General features: G+C 27.7%; 3 protein-coding genes across 3 annotated transcripts; 2 read left to right on the forward strand and 1 right to left on the reverse strand.

The window, feature by feature from the left end:
• Nucleotides 1-154: 154 nt before the first annotated feature.
• LOC103580957 (uncharacterized) lies at nucleotides 155-1579 on the forward strand. The gene is made up of 4 exons (XM_014440318.2): nucleotides 155-188; nucleotides 288-464; nucleotides 950-1064; nucleotides 1447-1579. Exons 1-4 carry the CDS (start codon nucleotides 158-160, stop codon nucleotides 1577-1579), a joined length of 456 nt encoding a protein of 151 aa, XP_014295804.1. The 5' UTR covers nucleotides 155-157.
• A 1212-nt stretch (nucleotides 1580-2791) lies between these two features.
• Nucleotides 2792-16046, reverse strand: LOC103575565 (uncharacterized). The gene is made up of 16 exons (XM_053738649.1): nucleotides 15922-16046; nucleotides 15707-15816; nucleotides 15165-15389; nucleotides 14013-14233; nucleotides 13770-13931; nucleotides 12943-13699; nucleotides 11575-11792; nucleotides 11169-11487; nucleotides 11095-11104; nucleotides 6898-6995; nucleotides 6348-6563; nucleotides 6059-6273; nucleotides 5826-5987; nucleotides 3686-4442; nucleotides 3405-3607; nucleotides 2792-3330 (listed from the first exon to the last, which is right to left on the reverse strand). Exons 1-16 carry the CDS (start codon nucleotides 15957-15959, stop codon nucleotides 2995-2997), a joined length of 4047 nt encoding a protein of 1348 aa, XP_053594624.1. The 5' UTR covers nucleotides 15960-16046; the 3' UTR covers nucleotides 2792-2994.
• Nucleotides 16047-17457: 1411 nt separating this feature from the next.
• On the forward strand, nucleotides 17458-18298 carry LOC103574515 (uncharacterized). Its single transcript, XM_008554015.3, has 4 exons — nucleotides 17458-17595; nucleotides 17672-17785; nucleotides 17851-17980; nucleotides 18091-18298. Exons 1-4 carry the CDS (start codon nucleotides 17542-17544, stop codon nucleotides 18183-18185), a joined length of 393 nt encoding a protein of 130 aa, XP_008552237.1. The 5' UTR covers nucleotides 17458-17541; the 3' UTR covers nucleotides 18186-18298.
• The last annotated feature ends 912 nt before the right edge of the window (nucleotides 18299-19210 follow it).

Consider the following 19210-nt stretch of genomic DNA (forward strand, 5'->3'; position numbering starts at 1 on the left):
TTACACCCTCGTGTTAAAATATAAATTAAAAATTTAATAATAAAAACAAAAAATAATTAACAATGTTCATAATTACTTTTAATAATTATTGTAATAACTTATTAAAATATAACAACATAAATAAATAATGAATCAAATAATAAAATCATTTTATTTTATGTTTATTATTTTTATTCATTTACATCAATGTAAGTATTCAAAAAAATTATTTATTTATTGTATATTTAAATAAAATGATTTAATAAAGCTACAGATTAATAAAATTATTTTTATTAAACAACAATTAGGTCAAGCAATAGACTGTTTCAAATGTATGTCAGTTGGTGGTGACAATAAAGAGTGTGACGACCCTTTTCATAACAATGGATCAATTGGTTTTCTAGAATCACCGTGTTTAAGTGGTCGTAAAGGACGTGATGGTCTTTTTCCGGCTACTTCTTGTATTAAACTTTCAGGATTTTATTGTAATTTATTTAATTATATTCTCATAAATTTATAATTTTTTTAGTTAAAAAAATTCATACACTGTAAAAAATCGGGAGTGAATTCGGAGTGATTACGGATTTTATTTGAATTCAAATTTACTCCGTCACTCGGAGTTTAAATATTAAAATAAACACGATACCGAAGTTAGCCGATGTCTAATAATTTTCAGATTTTTTTATAAAAAATAAATTAGAAAAAAATTGCACCTACAGCTTTTTTATTTTTCTACAGGTGCATATTTTTAGTTTTTTTTTTTTTTGCAACTGATTTTTTAAAAACAAAAATCCAAAAATGTTTGATTGTCTACTAACTTTAGAATCATAAATAAACTCCCTGTAGAAGTGAATTTTACTTCAAGGGAATTAAATAAATACACAGTCATCTGCCCCGCATTCACTCCGAAAATTTTCTACAGTGTATATAAAATAATTGATAGTTGTTATTATTATTATTATTACTTTAGATGATACTGGAGTTTCATTAACAATTAGAACATGTGCATTAGATAGTGGAACACTTACTACTGACTCTGAAATAGTACGAATGTCACATTGTGGTGGTTTTTATTTCGCTGATAAGTAAATAGAGTTGATTATATCTTTTATTTCTGATAGGGTGATCAGTTCAGTGAATGAACACGACCAGTAAATGAATATTATTAAATTTTACTTACTTCGTTAAGATTTTTATCATAATCACATAAAAAAATACTTCATTGCTGTTTAATTGACAATTTTTAGAACTTCAGTTGCATATGCATGGATATCCTTCTATATTAAAATATTAAAAAAAAAACGACGTTCATTCACTGGCTCAGTCACCCTATTATTTTTTTTATCGATTTTCGTCTCGATGTATTTAAATGGCGCGACACCAAATTCAAATTTTCAGCCGATTATTATTTTCTTAATGAATAAGTTCATAATAAATACTGAAAAATAAATATATTTATTATTACAGATATGTTCGCGGCTGTGTTCAATCCTGTAATGACGTTGACGCTTGCAACTCTTCGATATCAATAACCAAAATAAATATCTCTCATTACTTAATGTTCATCATAACAATACAATTTTTATATAAAAACTTATAATGCTGTTCGCTTAATAATAATGTGATTATTATAAAAAAATTATGTCATCAAAATAATCAATGAACTATTTTTTATAATAACTATGAGCTAAGCACTGCCTTAAATTAACTTTGTTAAAGTCACAATAAAGCTTGTTTAAAAATCGCAAGGAAATTTTTATTATTTATTGCAATGTTTCCGAGAAACAAATTTTGCATGAAATACAAAAAAAAACATCTGAGTTGTTTGAATAGATTTAATAAGATCTACACACCGCAAAAAAGTGGTAATACCTTCCATCTTAACCTTTCGCCGGTCGCGTGCATTTTCAGCTGAATTAGGACGCGGGTGAGCGTTGCGCCGCCGTGTTAAATTGAACTCGCTGTTGCCAAATGTTGATACGCGACTTTTATTCATTTTCCTGGTATTTAAAAAAAAATTTTTTTTTTTCTTTAAATTGTAAACAATTATTTTGTAAGAATAAAATTATTAATATTAAATAACAATGCAGTTGTAAGATAAGAGACCTAGTACCCGATCAGAGAACTAATACATGATCACTCATGTATTTGTATATTTACATGTACTAAATTTACTGTACCAAAAAAATCAAGAAAAAAAAATTGATTTTTTTTTTTTGTGTTCGAAATTTTTTTTTTGACATTTTTTGGAAAAAGCATTTTTTTGTACTTCTAATGGATGTTAATAATAAAAAAATAAAATTTTTCCAAAAAATGATGGAAGAGTCTTGTAGGGAATTTGTCCAAGTTTTTAACGCCGCCCTCTAATTTACTGTGCGATCATTGGCACCTGAAATATCGATGATCAAAGCCAATAGGATCATTTTTCGTTTGAAGGCTGATATCTCAGCAACAAGTTGTACAAAACTCCAAAAAAAATGCAAATTAAAGCTGAATAAATGTGCTAACCGACCTATGCATGTGTTTATTAGCTGAAAAAAATTTTTTCACAGCCCATGGACTAAAGGAATGTAATCACAATGCATCAAAACTACAGATTTCAAGCTATAAAGGTTTTTCGTTTTTTTAATCTCAATATGATTATTTTTTACGGAGTTACGACGTTGCAGAAATCTCTAAAAAAATTTTTTAATTTTTCTGTTACTTTAATTTTTGGCATGAGTGTATATTTAAATATAAATGAAAATCGGCCAAAAGTTTTCAATTTTAAAAATATATTTTTTATACATATTTTGAATGTTTTTTTTTTTTTTCATATATTTTAACATACATATTTTTTATGAATTTTTTTAATGGGAGATATAAGCATGACAATGATTATCACATGCAATATGTCAATCATTCTCTATCGCATGATAGTAATAAGTTATCATTATTTTTTCAGTGTGTATATTGATCTACAAAATACAGAAATTGATATACATCATTTTTTTTTGTGCCATATAATAATCGAAATTACAAATATGTGCAGGATTTCCCGTAATTATATATAAAACTTGATTCATTATTAGGGCACTCGAAGGCATCAGAAAAATGTTCAGTACTCGTTACGGCTTTGAAGTAACCAAATTCAAAAATGTTATATTTGCCATCAATAACTTTAGGCCAGTTTGAAGTATCCATGCAACTAATGCGCAATGAGTCTATCCAAAAAAGTTGATTATTCGTGTAGGGTAATCCTGGTAACGCAGGCTCGATTCCGTTATTTTTTACCCACCGTTGGTAGGCCAGGTATGCGATCTTGTAACCCATATAAAAACTAACTCGCCAGCTTACCTTCGCATTACTGGCCTGTAACAAAAATATATTAATGAGTTAATAAATTAAACTATGACGATATTGAATTGAGATAATGATTGTTATACATATTGTCGAACTTCTTCAAAGTTGGTATAGTTATCATACTGATGACGGAAACATGAAATCAATTCTTCACTTGACTTATGCTCAGCATTGTAGATAACTTTCGAAAGCTCTATGGCAATTATTGGTGCCAAGCGACCGAAGTTTACGTGCATCGGATATTCGGGGTCGAAAATAGGTTCTCGAAACAGGCTCATCGATATATCTGTAACCAGAAATAAAAAACCAATCAATCATATCAATAATAAATTTTCTTCTTGATAAATTGGATTTGAATTCTTACATATTCTTCCAAAAGTACTGAAAGCAAAATTAAATTTCATTGGATTAATTGCATTCTGAAGACCTAGACTGGTAATATTATTAAATTTTTTATTTGTATTGAATAATTCCAAATTTAATAAAGTCTGGAAATAATTATTGGTATCAATATTCAAATTTTTGTAGTATTTTTCAAAGTCATTGTCGCTTTTATCTCTTTCTTCAAAACCAATAACAAATTGCGTATTTTTAATTATCTCAATATCCTCTTTCTTTTCTTTCTGGTTTATCCAAGTTGACTCATTGACTAAATCTATCAGTACCGCTTTCAAATTAACGATAATGTTTTCAATGCCATTTACGATCTCACTACCGATGTAATTTTTAGCGTACAATAAATTAACAGCGGGTCCTAGATATTGTTTGACGACGCTCACGCAAGAGAGTGCGGGCGCCGTATCCTCACAGGTCTGGGTTAGACAATATTCGCGTTTTAACTCACGATATTCTTCCGTCAAATAGGGAACCGTGTTTTGGATTATTTTCCATACAGCGTAATTTGCTAACACGTGTTTTGGAGTTTTCTCAAAAAGTTCAATAAAATTTGGGAGAGATGGTGTTTCCCATAAAGAGAGTTCAGAAATTTTTATAGGAGTTTCAAGGTTATTTATTATGACATTATTGATTAATTTATCCCAATTTATTGATGGCCATTTTTTGATTAATTCTTCAATCGCTATTTCATTGGAACCGTTCCCCGAATGTTTGCCCCAACGAACCTGAACAAATAAATTTAAATAAATATTCCGAAAATTTTTATTAAAACAGTTAAAGTCGTCCCGATGTAAGAATGAAATTTTATTTTCTGCACAGAAAAAAAGGATTTTTTAGCATAAGAAAAATTTTCTATTATGAAATGAAAAAAAAAAAAAAAAAATTTCTCAGATAAAGTCCTAAGTGGCTTGGTTGAATTGAATTTAAGTTAGATTCAAGTTATTTGTCGACTCGGAATTCAGAAATTCATCTATTTAAAATTTAAGTATTAATTAGATTGTTCGAAAATATCCAATAAAAAATAATCTAAGTAATTCATTTGAAATTAAATTAAATATTAGATTATTTTGAATTATCTATTCACAATCAAATTACCTATTAAATGGTTTCATATAGAAATTTAAAAAATTAAACAAATAATTTCATGACTAGAAAATTATAACTTTTTTCTTAATGGAAATTAAGATTTTTTTTATTCAAAAATCAGCAAACCTGTTCAAAACATCATGTATTATCTTCATGATTTTAGTCTCAAGACTGCATGAATCGTGCGTGATCGACCATGAATTTGTAAAAAACATACATGTTTAATGCATGTTTGTGTATATGGTATTTCAAAAATGATGTAATCATTCTTCCCTTGTCATGCATGATAATGTATGACTAAGTATGATTTAGCATTCATCATATTTGATCATACATGGTTCATATATACCCATGTACGATCAGATACAATTATTAATTAGTATTGTTGCCTCTTCATATATAATCAAACATGATCAGCTATGACCATGCCTGAATCATGCATTCTTATTTTTTCCCAGATAATGTCTATACTTTAAAGTGGAAAATGGTTTTTCTAACAATAAATCAAGTGAAAACTATGCATCAACGTGTTGCGTGTAAGAAATTATTTATGCCAAAATTTGAGAATATCGAATAGTAATTTTTAAGTGATTAATTCTTTCTTTGCAATGAATAAAAATTCATTTTTTTCTGTACATATTAATTAAATAAATTAGAAATTAACAAAAAAATGGTGTGACGATGACCATTCTTTTTCAGTCATACATGATTGAGTGTGGCATTGCATGAATAATTCGTGATCAAGCATGAATTTGCATGCGCCATACATGCTCATGTATGATCGTATAAAGCCATACTCAGTCATGCGTTTATGCGCAACCATTTTTTTTCGCTCTAAGAAAATTTTCGTTTTCAATTCATAATGCAAAAAATTTCTTATGGTAAGTAAAAATTTTCTTGGGACGATTAAAAATTTTTTGCGCCAAGAAATCCTCTTTTTCTGTGTGTTTATCCGCGATTTTCAAATTTTGCTAACGTAGATTTAATCCCGGGACGACGATACTGAAAAATATTTTTATTACCTCTAAAATTTTTCGTTCGAATTCGATGATTTCATCGATTTCTTTTGAAATATCTCGTTTGTTTCCTAGTAAAGTAGAAATTTTCGCAATATAATTCTGGTAGGCAGTACTCAGTTCATCCAAAGAATTGGAACTTTTGTTCTTCCACACTTCTGGTACGGCCTGCAAGTAAATTCTTCTTTTAATAAACTACTCAAGAAATAAAACTCCTACATTTTAAAAAATTAACTTACGTAGATAAAGTATTTCATTGACCCTTCATTGAAATACGGCCATATTTCAGGTTCGATGTCCAAAAAAACATCGAAATTCAGGCCGGTTCTCTTGGATTCAATAGTGAAGTCTACCCAGTCGAAATTAGAGTCTTTGATACCTGTCAAAATAGGCCAGCCGCCCAATTTTTCGATAACTTTTTTCAACAGATCCAAAGCTTGTTGTCCAATGGCCTCTGGTAAATCGAATAATTTATCACATTCAATGGCGTTATGTAGACTTATTTTAAGTCAAATTAAATGTACTTACTATCATTCATACACGTTTTGTAAAGATCCTCGATAAGCTTGAACGGTTTAAAGCTTGACGAAGTTTGCTTCTGAATCAAATCGTCCATACTCTTATCTACGACAGAAACGAAGTTGGTTGATACTTCTGGGTTTCCTTTGGCATTGCCACAAGCGAATTGGTAGAAGTTGTCACAGGGATTGACATCGGTATTACGATATTTAAGAATATCAGCTGCTGTAAAACAAAAATTAGCTAAGACCTATCGTAATCTCCTTATAAGGATCTATAGATAATGTATATATTCATATTGATCTACTTATTAGATCTACGACGATCTTGGAAATGGCACCAATTAGATCTACGTATAGATCGGAACTACTTTTTTCAGTCGTTTGTTGCTCATTTCTTTAACTATACCTGACTAAAAGCTACAATTGAAAGTCAGTTAGATGTCGGAACGCTTATGAAGCGCTCTCACGTCCCAATTGGAATCAGAGTTTTTAATTAGCAATACTGCAATATTAAATATTCTGACACTTAAATATACTATTATACTAAAAAAACTTACTAATATTTTTTATATTCCCAATAGTAGCTGACGTTACAAATGGAGCAATAAAGCAAATAATTCCTATAATTGGAATGAGCCGTTCCACTTCCTTTCGCCTATTTCAATAATCAAAAATATTTATTACAATAGTAATTTTAACCAGCTGGGTCGAAAAATTAAATCTGTTTCAAAATAAGTGGACATTCAAATGTTTTTTATTGAATTTAAATTTTTAAATCGTATTGGTATTATGTGGGAATTTATTTGGTTTTTGTTGAAACAATTCCCTATTCAAGCCAATTTCAGACGTTTTCATCCTGTGTTTAGTCTGCTTTCAATCACTTTTAGATTAAAGAGAGACATTTTTTTGTTATAATTATTAGTCTGTTCATTTGTTTTGAGAGCAAAAATAGACGTTTTTCACTATAATTTTTAGTCTACCTTTAATCACCTTTACATCAAAAAAAGGACTTTTTTCAAATATAAATAATAATAATAATCTAAATTTATAAATTAATTTTAATTTTCTTGATATTTGAAACATGCCAGGGTTGCAAATATTTCAATTAAAAAAATTACAATTATTATTTAAAAAAAAAGTTAATGATACAAACGATTTTAATTATTCATTTTTTATTAAATAGATAATTAATAGTATTTTGATGTTTACTTGAAAAAAAAGGAAACAGAGAAAATGTAATTAATTCAAGAATTACTTTCTAAATATGCATAAGTGAAATAAGAGAATATTCGATAATTCTGAGTACCAATTGAACCACTTTTTGAAATTAGTGTTCCGGTTCGCACTTGGAACTAGTGAATATTCACTAATTCATGTTTAGAGAGTAATCTACTTCTGCCCGTAACGGAATTCTTTTTTAAAACAACAGATCAAAAGCAGCTTAAAATTTTTTATAAAAGATCAAAAACAGATTTACTAGTTCAAATAGACCAATTAGTCCAAATGCAGTCCAGTTAGACTATAACCGAATTGAATTTTTCGACCCGGGCAAAATACACTGAGAAAAAAAAATACTTTTGTTAAGAACATTTACTTGATACAATAACATATATTCTTGATAATTTTCAAGAATATATAATTTTGTCTCAAGAATTCGTAGAATTGAAGGAAATAATTTTTATTTAATTCAAGTAAAGCTATTCTTTTGTTTACTCATAATATAATATCAAATTTATATAATAACAAAAATAAATTTGATGCTCTTTTCTCAAGAAATTGATAATTAATAATAATAAAATAAATATTTTGAACGGATTTCTTGAACCAAGAAATTCTTGTTTCGAAAATAGTACTTTTTTTTCTCAGTGTACATAATATTATTTAAATAAGTAATAGAATTACCTGCAACGCCTGTTGCTGTTCACCAAAACCATAGTTAACTTTTAAACGTTATTTTCCCTTCGAAACTTGAGAACTTAGTAACCCGCTTATGTTAGATCTAAACTCTTATTTATAACCGGAGTATCAGAACAACAAGAGTGGGACCTAAATTAATTGATTAAAATTATCATGACATGATGTTGAACTCCATTGCTTAGATAGGTTTGTTTACATGGGGAAATATCGAATAAACTATCATCAGATTAAGTACTAGGGTTTCTTAAATGCTTCAACATTGTTAGAGTTATTTTTGTGTCCTTGAGAAAATTATATTTAATCGAAAAAAAAAAAAAAAAATAGATCGTAATAAGTTATCATGATAACATTGAATTTTATTTTCCGGTTATGCTCTTATGCGTTTTCGTTTTCGTGTTACTTAACAGTCAATTTAATAATCTCTAGGCGGTTGAATAAATTTTGTTACGAATGAAGGCCGTATAATCTTTTATGATAAAAAATATTAAACAAGGGGAATTTTTGATCGTTTGTAAATAAATAGATTTGTTTCCTGTAAATAAATTTTTCTGTAACTATTTCAGATATAAAATATAAAGAAGAAAAACAACCCTCTGGTTAATAAATAATTTGACATTTTTTAACTGCCAAAAAAAGTCTATAATTTTTTTTTTTTTTTTTTTTTTTTGGGTAGTAATTTAGATGCTTTTAGCTTACATTCAATTTATGAAGAATGTATTAAAAATACAGAAAAATTGCTATAGTTCTAGGCCTTTTTTGTCGAAAATTAAATTCCTTTTAAAAAAGTATTTATTGGTTTTTGTCAAGAAACTGGTAATTAAAACGTTGTAATAAAAAGTAAAAAGAAAAAATGTATTTTCAAGCTAATAATTTTTTTTTATTTGATGCATGTGATTGATGTATCATTCAACTACACGAAAAGGTACGATTACAAAATATAAGTCTACTTTTATTAAGGGGGACCACTAGTGTGAAATTTTGTAAAAATCATTTTTTTTTTGCATATTTCGATAGTCTATACCTTCAAAAATAACATTTTTCAGAATCGCTGTAGTTTTTAGGTCTTAATAGTCTTTTAACCCCAATACACTTCTGTATGTATTCAAAATTTAGAAAATTATGTCCAAGGCTGTTGAAAGTGTATTCTTATGTATTTTTATACAAGGAATTGAAATCTGAAATTCATTTCCATGGAGGCTAGTCGAATTTTTAATTATTAACAATTTAAATGTTTAAAGCATGATATCTTGAAAATTAATTTTTTTATACTATCAAATTTATCATCAAAGTTTGAATAAAAAATGTCGTTGTTTTCTCATTTAATTATAAATATTTACGGAGATATTTAAATTGTTTAATAAAAAAATCATACGGGCGAGCAAAACATGTAAGATGCGCACGCGGCTTCTCATGCTTACACACTTACTCACTTGCACATGCTATCCTCTATTAACGGACGAATAATAATCCAATCACTCATGTTATGCTCCGCCCCTGTTCAACAAATGATTTGGACAAGGATAGAGTATGACATGCGAGATCGAATGAATAAGTGTATAAGCATAAGACGCTGCGCGCGCATCTTACATGTTTTGCTCGCCCGTATGACTTTTTTATTAAATAATTTAAATATCTCCGTAAATATATATAATTAAATAAAGTAACTAAGACATTTTTCTTTTAAAATTTGATGACGAATTCGATATTATAAAAAAAATTTACAAAAAAAAAAAATTAATTTTCAAGATATCATGCTTTAAACATTTAAATTGTTAATAACTAAAAATATACAAAACTGTATTAGGAGGAGAGGACTATAACTCGAAGACAAATCATCCGATCGATTTGATACGAATTGCAGCTTCTTTTTTATATGTTTTACGTACACGGAGAAAAATGTCAAGTAAATATGCTTATGCAGCACAGTAATATTTACATTGCTCTATAGTTTGTGTCCTGCCGCTCTTATACACATGAACCTCCAGTTTTCCTATCGAATCAAAAATGTAATTTCGGCAGACCAACAGTATTAAATTTTCGTGCTAAATTTGAAATTTTTTTTAAAACTTCACCATTGTGTTAAATTTCATTTTTGTTTTTAGTCCGAGGGTCATGGTGAAGGAAATACCTTCTAGTTTAATAAACTTTTTGGTTTTTTTAATTTCATGCACTGTGAAGATCGCTTATCATTGCAGTACTTACGGTAATTACTGTGATTCGGATCCGCTTGGAAAAATTGGCGTACTTTTACCATAAAATACCGGAATTCGACGTGAAATACCGCAAATTACCATATACTACTGTAAATTGCCGAAAATGGTCGTAATTTATTGTAAATCGCGGCAAGTTTGCCGTAGAAATACCGTGTTTCACACAGGAAACTATAGGTACATAGATTTCCATATAGGAACTTGGATATATGGATTTCTTTGTGGGAATTTTATATAGGAATCTGGGTTTCTATATAAGTAATTTCTAAAAAATCCGGAGTATCTGAATTTTTATGTCTTCTGTTGATACAAGTATATGAATCTATGCTGGGTTTCTATAGGAATCCATCCGAAAACGCCATGTGAGAACGCATATAAGAATTTCAACTGTATTTCCAGATGGATTTCTTTGGTAGGATATTGTACATGTTCAGTGACATCAAGTATAATACCGTCTCGACATGATCTATAGGTTACTACTCTACTAGAGTACAGTATAAAGAACAAAAAAACGTTAATTTTGTGTAAAATAATCTTTAACAGGAGCCTTGAAATTTAACATGGTTTCTACTTTTTAAGTGGTTGATTTTTTATTTATTACAAAATCTGAGCTTAATTACACATTACAGTAAAATACCTAAATATTAATGATTTATTACATTCTAGATAATAGAATATTAACAAAAATCATAAATAACTACATGATTTTCCATATAATTTAATGAATGATTTATCACTTGAACAATTGAAGTCATCGTAAAATTCTCGGACGCTTGTTAATAATTTTACGTAATAAAATTCAAAAGCTGTGTATTTGTCATCAATTATTTTCGGCTCATTTGGTAAATCATCTGTACATAAATTCTGTGCGGAATTGATCCAGAATAATTGATTATTTGAATAGGGTAATTGCGGTAGCAATGATTCTTCAACATTTTTACTGGCTTGTCGGTAAGCTAGATATGAAATTTTTATACTCATTTGCGCAGTAATTTGTGGTATTACTGAAAAATCGAATACCTGAAACGAAAAATTTGTTAAATTTATAAGTTAATTTTTTAAAATAATCAATAGATATTTTTTAATTATTATTAATATTACGCTTACTGTTGACTTATGATAAATAGTATTCAAAATATTTGATTGATTACGAAAGCATGTTATTGTTCCATTATTAATGGCGTTGTCATGATCAAAATCTTTTACTAAAGTGGTAATAATTTCGATGAGATTATTGGCAATAGATGTTCCTATATAACCATAATTTATGTACATTGGATAATTGACATCAAAAAATGGTTTGCTTAGTGATGGCCATGGTATGTCTATAAAAAAAATTATATATATATATATATATATATATATATTAAAGTGTGTCGAAAAGTTATGTTCCTTTTTTTTTTTTTTGGTAACACCAGAAATTTATAGGATATGTCAAAATAAAAATTCAGTTAGAAAATCGGCTCTTCAATTCAAGTTTTAGATGTTACTCGTCGCATTGTTCGATCTGCAACTTAAATAACATGGGCAAAATTTGTTTAAACTTTGGAATTCATCACTCACCAGGGAATCAGTGAATCGAACAAATCAATAAGTGTTTTTATACAAAATTGAATGCTCTACAAAAAAAGTCTTGTATGATTTTTCGATAAATTTAATTTTTCAAAAGTTATTCGAGCTCTAAGTTGAATTCATGGTAAATTTGAGTATTATTTGATTTTTTCAGCAAAACTGTAAGACTTACCTTAAAATGTTATGAGAACTTTTTTGTAGATCATTTCACTCTCTACAAATTGTTTTTCTGCATGTTTCCGATATTTTTTAAAGTTGTTTAGTTATTCGCATTTAAATATCAATTCGTTCCAAGAAATCGTATACTAGTCGATTTTATTTACTTACATTTAAACGCAAATAACTAAAGACTTTTAAAAATTTCGGAAACTTGATGGAAAATAATTTGTATCGAATAAAATGATCTACAAAAAAGGTCTCATAACATTTTAAGATAAGTCTGATAGTTTCACCGAAAAACTCAAATAATACTAAAATTTACCATGAGTCGATTTTTGACGAAATTTTTATTTTGACATAACCTAACAATTTCTGGTGGTGTGAAAAAAAAAATGTTGTTTTTCGACACTCCCTAATATGTATATATGGGACACTTTATGCCAAATTTTCGATTTTTGATTTATCTGATTATTATATTTTTTGCGATCCTTACTAGAAAAGACTGAAATTTTTTATTAGATTTCTTTAAAATAAAAAACATTTCGAAAATATAGTAAACATACTTGGTCTATTTTTCAAAAATTTATAGACAAAAAAAATCATTTTTCAAAAACAGCAAATAAAAAAAGATTAAAATTTGACCATAAAGCCTTTTTTAAATAAGTACAAAAAATAAATTGAAAATTCTGGCATATATATGCATCTTTATATATAATCATCTAAAATTAGAAAAAAAGTAATTACATATTTTTCCTGATATATTCAAAGGATAAAAACTGTCAAAAAGTTTAAGTAAACTTTCAGCTTCTAAACCCGTATTGTTATCAAATCTATTTTCAATATCAAATAATTCTAAATTCAATAAAGTCTGGAAATAATTATCCGTATCGACTTCCAACTTTTCGTAATATTTAACAAATTCATCGTCACTTTTATTTTTTTCCTCGTAACCAATAACAAATTGCGTATTTTTAATCATCTCAATTTCCATTTTTTTGGTTTCCTGGTCCATCCAAGTTGACTCATTGACCAAATTCACTAGAACCTCTTTCAAATTATCTATTATATTACCAATAACCGTGTCGATGTCATTATCGTAATAATTTTTAGCATACAGTAAATTAACAGCGGGTGCTAAATGTCGTTTGACGACGCCAACGCAAGAGAACGCACGTGTCGTATTCTCACATGTCTGAGTTAAACAGTATTCGCGTTTTAGGTTACGATACTTTTCACTTAAACGGGGAATTGTGTTTTGAATTATTTTCCATACTGCGTAATTTGCTTGAACATGTCTTGGAGTTTTTTCCAAGAGTTCAATGAATTCAGAGACGGCATGGCTGGACCATAAAGTAATTTCGTTTATTTCTACAGGAGTTTTTAGGTTACGTATTATAATATTGTTTATTAATTCATTCCAATTTATTGACGGCCATCTTTTTATCAATTCTTGGATTGTCAATTTTTCTCTGTAGGCTTCTTTACAGTTTTGCAAATTTATCTGGAATAGTAAATTTAACAAATATCAAAATTTGATAGTTATATGAGGAACACAAACTCAAAATATTTACTTCCGAAATCCGGCTTTCAAATTCAATAATTTCATTTATTTCCTTCGAGGAATTTTGTTTGTTTTTTAATAACGCAAATACATTCGCGATATATTTTCCGTAAGCAACCAACAGAGGATCAGATGCATTGAAAACAGGACCTTTGAATTCGGCTGGTGCGATCTATAAAAAAAAAAAGTCCCTTTTTCTTATGAAAAAAAAATTTTTCACAAAATAATAAATTAGAGAGTGATGAATTCTTACGTCTATTAAATATCTTATGGAAGGTTTATTTGATTCCACTAGCCGCCAGGGTTTTAAATCCAAAAAATAATTGATATCCAACCCTATTTTTTTTGATCCTATAGTAAAATCGATCCAGTCGAAATTCGACTCTTTCCATTTATCGTTTTCAAAAACTGGCCAATTGCCTAATTTTTTTAGAATTCGGTCTAGAATAGCCAAAGCTTCTTGTCCCATAGCATCTAAAGAAATGAAGTACTAAAATACAATATTTCTAAAATTTTTCCGATGAAATTTAAAGAAACCCGGGGCAAAATAGGATACAATTTTTCAGAAAAAAGATTTTTTTTTTGTTTATTAAACGTTCCAAAATCACTTTTGTATGTATATATATGAGCATTATTTTTAATATTTTTTTCACCGTTTTCAAAAAATTTTATTTTTGTATAAAAAAATAGTTTGAAATCAATTTGATTTTTTTTTTATCAATTTAAAATAATAGAACCCCCAGTGTCAAGTTACTTCAGATGTATTTCAATAATTAACTTTAAAATTATTTATACAATACAATTTTTTAAATTCAATAAACTTTTGATTATTTTTCAATCTACTACTTTAAGTAACATTTAATTGCTTTTTTAAAAATATTTTCTTTGGAATTAAAATTAACTCAAATCTTTTACTTTGAAGTTAATAATACATAGTGTGTAAATAAAAAATTAACAATTTAAAGTAGGTAGTTAACCTTTTTCAAAAACCGAAAGTGTCAGTCGAAAAATATTAATGACTTTTGTTTTATGATAAAAACTATTGAAAATTCATTTTTTCATTCACATCCAATAATTATGTGAAATGTAATTTTTCGTTATGTAATTATCTACAAGAAAATTTAATTTATTCAAATTTATTTAATATCCAGGAATTTTTTTTTTTTCACTTTTTTTGGGAAGTATCCCATTTTGCCCGCAAAAAACAAAATATTTTTTTAACGGCAGCTGAAAATTTTTTCTATTTACTTTGAATATTATTAAAAAAAAAGTTCCCCCCCCCCCCATTTATAGAAAAAAAAGGAAAAAGTTGGGCAAGCTTAATAAGTTGACCCTGAGGTATAAAATGGGTTGCGATTATAAGAAAAAAAGTTTTTTTGGAACAAAAATTTTGTATTGGTCATACTTTCGTTCATGCATGTTTTATATAGGTCGTCAATGAGCTTAAAGGGCTTGAAGTCCTTGGATCCGGTTCCTTTTTGGATCAAATCGCTTATTTTTTCAGCAACTATAGATTTTTGTTGTTCATGTATCGAAGTGGCATTCGCTCGTGCGTAATTACCACAAGCAAATTGATAAAAATTGTCACATGGATTTATACTCGTGTCCCGATATTTTATTATTCGCCCAGCTGAAAAATAAACAAATAATGTATTTACTTACTTTTGTGTAGTAGAGAGTTGGACAGATCGGGCCACTTAAACGAACAATTACTAAAAATTTAATATTATTCTACAATAATTTAAAAAACAAATGTCCGGGGTAAAACGGTTTATCGAGCTCTAGTTTTCTAATATAAAAAAAGTAACCAAAAAAAAAATTTCGTAATAACAAAAAATTAATTCAAAAAAAAAATTGCAGAAATAAATTTAAAAATAAAGTGATGAAATTTTTAATTATGAATATGAAATATTTAAAAATTATAAATATATAATTTATCTAACTTACCAGTGTCTTGTATTTCATCACTAGCAGCCGACGTATTTGATATTAAAATATAAAAAATAAATCCAATATTAATAATTTTTAAAAATAGTGACTGATTTTTATTTCTTGCTCTGTAATGAATAACACGATTTAATTTTATCATTGTATTTTTTATAAACCAAATGTTATATTATTAAATATACAAAAAATAAATATAAATAAATAATAATTCATACTTTGAATGTTTACAAATCCTACTCACTAAAATCTTCATATTTAACTTTAAACTGTTCCTTCTTGCTCAATATCTTTAAACTCAATGACCTTTAGGTCACACTAACACTCTTATATATCTTATATCCTAAATACAACAACCAAAAATAAAATGAGAGTGGGGTTTTCCTAGTGATTCATTTAATTATCTTATCGAAAATTACATCATACTCGAAACCATTTATTCGTTTACGTTAAGAAAAAATGTGGCATGGGCCATAATAATAATAAAAAATAATAATAATAATAATCAATTTTTTTAATTTATATTTATTATGATTGATTACATAAAAAATAACAATTATAAAAATAATCGACATTAAAAATAATGAAAATCTAAATACAAGTCCGGAAAAGGCTTTAAATTAAATGTATTTTATATATATATATCAGTCATGTGATAAATCTTTACAGAGGCCGGAAATAAATATTTAAAAAATAGTTGATCTACTGAATGGGGTAATTTAGTCAGTGATGTTCTGTATTCAATAATCCACTGTTGGTAATTAGTAATTACTTATTATTTATTATAATTTATATTGATAACTTTGATTTTTTCTTTTGATATTCTGCAAAATATTAGTATAAATAAAAAGGAAAGGGAAACAGTTTCTATTAGTCGAGACCTAATTTATAATTTTCTAAATTAATCTAAGCTGCTTATTGTTTTAAACTTCCCGCTAAGAAAATTGCAAATTTTAAAAAATAGGGAAGTTATTGGTTTCGGTCCGATTGTCGAAAATCAAGTTTTCATCAGATGTTGTTTTGAGGTCCTAGGAAGCTATACTATTCCCGGATGGACATCCGTCCGTCCGTCCGTCCGTCCGTGTGTGTGTGTGTGTGTGTGTGTGTGTGTGTGTGTGTGTGTGTGTGTGTGTGTGTGTGTGTGTGTGTGTGTGTGTGTTAACTTTTCTTTGTCCAACGATATCTTTAGAAAGAATCAACCAATTTGAACGTACTTGGTCGCAATCGAAAAGGCTTACCAAAACTTAGAATTTATCAGATTTTAAAGTAGATCGGTCATGTAGTGTACGAGTTATACGAAGAATAAAAATTAAAATTTTTTGTTGTTTTTTGCGTATAACTTATGTCACTTGTCCGACTCGCCTCACAATGTAATCAGGTTCAAGTTTTGTTGATCCCTATCGATTGCCACCCAGAATGTTCAAATCAGTTCATTCGTTCCAAAGATATTGTCGGACAAAAATTATAATTTTTCAGTGAAGGTATGTTTTACCGGCCTGATAAATTTTTAGCTCGAAGAGCATTAAAAATTTTCCCGTGACAATTATTATTAAAAAATTCTCGGCGTGTAAAGATAATTAATACATAAACCATAATATCCGTAATAATGACTTGCCTACAGATTACTTTAACACGAACTGATAATGATAACACTTTATAACGACTTTAAAATAACCATAATATACGTAGTTTTCAGCCGTCATTAAATCGAAAAAAAAAAATGTATTAAGCTATTAGCGCCTATATAAAAGTCACTCTGATTGTTACTTTATCAGTATTTGAAAAAATTTTTAACTTAAAAAGTATCTCGATAGCATACATTTTTTTTTAATTTAGCAATGAATTGTTTAACAATTTTTGTTATCGCTTTGATGATTTTAGCCACTGAATCGGTAAGAATTGAAAATATAAATATTTCTTACTATCTTTAAAATCATATAAATTCTTACAAATTTGATTATTTTTAAGTTTTTCGTGGGTTTCAATCGAAGAATATCTTTTACATACAACAAATGTCAAAATCTTCATGAAAACGTCAACAGTAATTCGTTCATTGAATGTTTTCTCAAGGATCTTGATTCGGTAATTAATTCGGCGATCAAAATTGATTTTTTAAAAAATTAAACTGCTCATTTTTCGTATTATAGATTAACGATAAATACGAATTTAATGCAGACGCATTTTTAAGAGTTTTCAACAAACGAGTGGATTATAAAGAGCTGAAAAAATCTGAATTTTTAAGGGAGTATAATGATTGCATCACCACGGTTAATTCAGGTATTTAAGGTGTTACGTTAATTGATATTATGTACTTATATTTTTGTTTTTAACGCAAGGGTTAAAATACCGCAACCCATTTAATTATCATAATGTTTTTTTGTGTGCAGAGGACGATCGTGGTCCACAATTGATGAAAATAACTATTAAGGCTATTCAATGTATGAATACATTCAAAAAACAGGTACTTCCTGCAACTTATTAATAAAATATGGCAGAAGTTGTATGGATAAAAAATTATGTAAAAGAAAATTAACTTTAAATCACTGATCTTACATGTATGAAAAAGGTTTAAATAAACTATCAATAATAATCCAGTGTATGTTTAAATGTTTATTTAATTAGCGATTTTTAATTTTTTTAAAAGACCTTTCGACCGGAAGCTTTACACTTTTTTATCTCAATATCCTATTTTCGAACTGTTCGATTATTTATCCAGATTTCTGGGATATTGAGAAAAGTAGTATTATTTACAAAAACGAATAATCCTATAAAAACTTCAAAATTTATTACAAATTGGCATGAAATTTGATGTCCTCGACTTAAATTTATTCAAATCGATTGTTTAGTAACAGAGTAAGTCTTTTGGAGTAAAGACCAAAAAAAAAATATATGTAAGGAAGGGAGGGGTAAAACGGGGTACTTAAGGAAATACTAAGCTTTTGAGGACCCGATTATGTTAAATATTTTTTTTTTTAATGATGTCCGAAGTAAATATGTAAAAAAAAATTTTCAGTTGCGATTAAAAACAAAAAATTCCATTTTTGCGGAAAAAATGGGGTACCCCCTAAAAAGGTGAAAAAAAAAAAATTTCTGGATATTAAATAAGTTTGATTAAATTAAATTTTTTTGTTTGTAACTTATATAAAGAAAAATTACACTTTACACAATTATTGAATGCAAGGAAAAAAAAAAAACTTTTGAATAGTTTTTATCATGAAAAAAAAAGGCATTAATATTTATCGACTGATAATCGATTTAAAAAAAAAAAAAAATCAACTTTACTATTCACCTTTATGAAGAACAAAAAAAGATTTGTTGTCTACTTTTCATAAATATTTTCCCTATGTTTAAATGGGAATAATTCTCATGGTAATATTGGATAAATATCAACCTCAGTATAGGAATTTTCATTATATCAAAATAGAAATTATTCTTATTTTACACAGTGAAAATCCTTGTGCAACATAAGTATAATTCCTATGTCAACATCGTAAATTTTCCTATGTT

The sequence above is a fragment of the Microplitis demolitor genome, chromosome 4 (genome assembly GCF_026212275.2).
Source record: "Microplitis demolitor isolate Queensland-Clemson2020A chromosome 4, iyMicDemo2.1a, whole genome shotgun sequence".
In the NCBI taxonomy this organism is placed as follows: Eukaryota; Metazoa; Arthropoda; class Insecta; order Hymenoptera; family Braconidae; genus Microplitis; species Microplitis demolitor.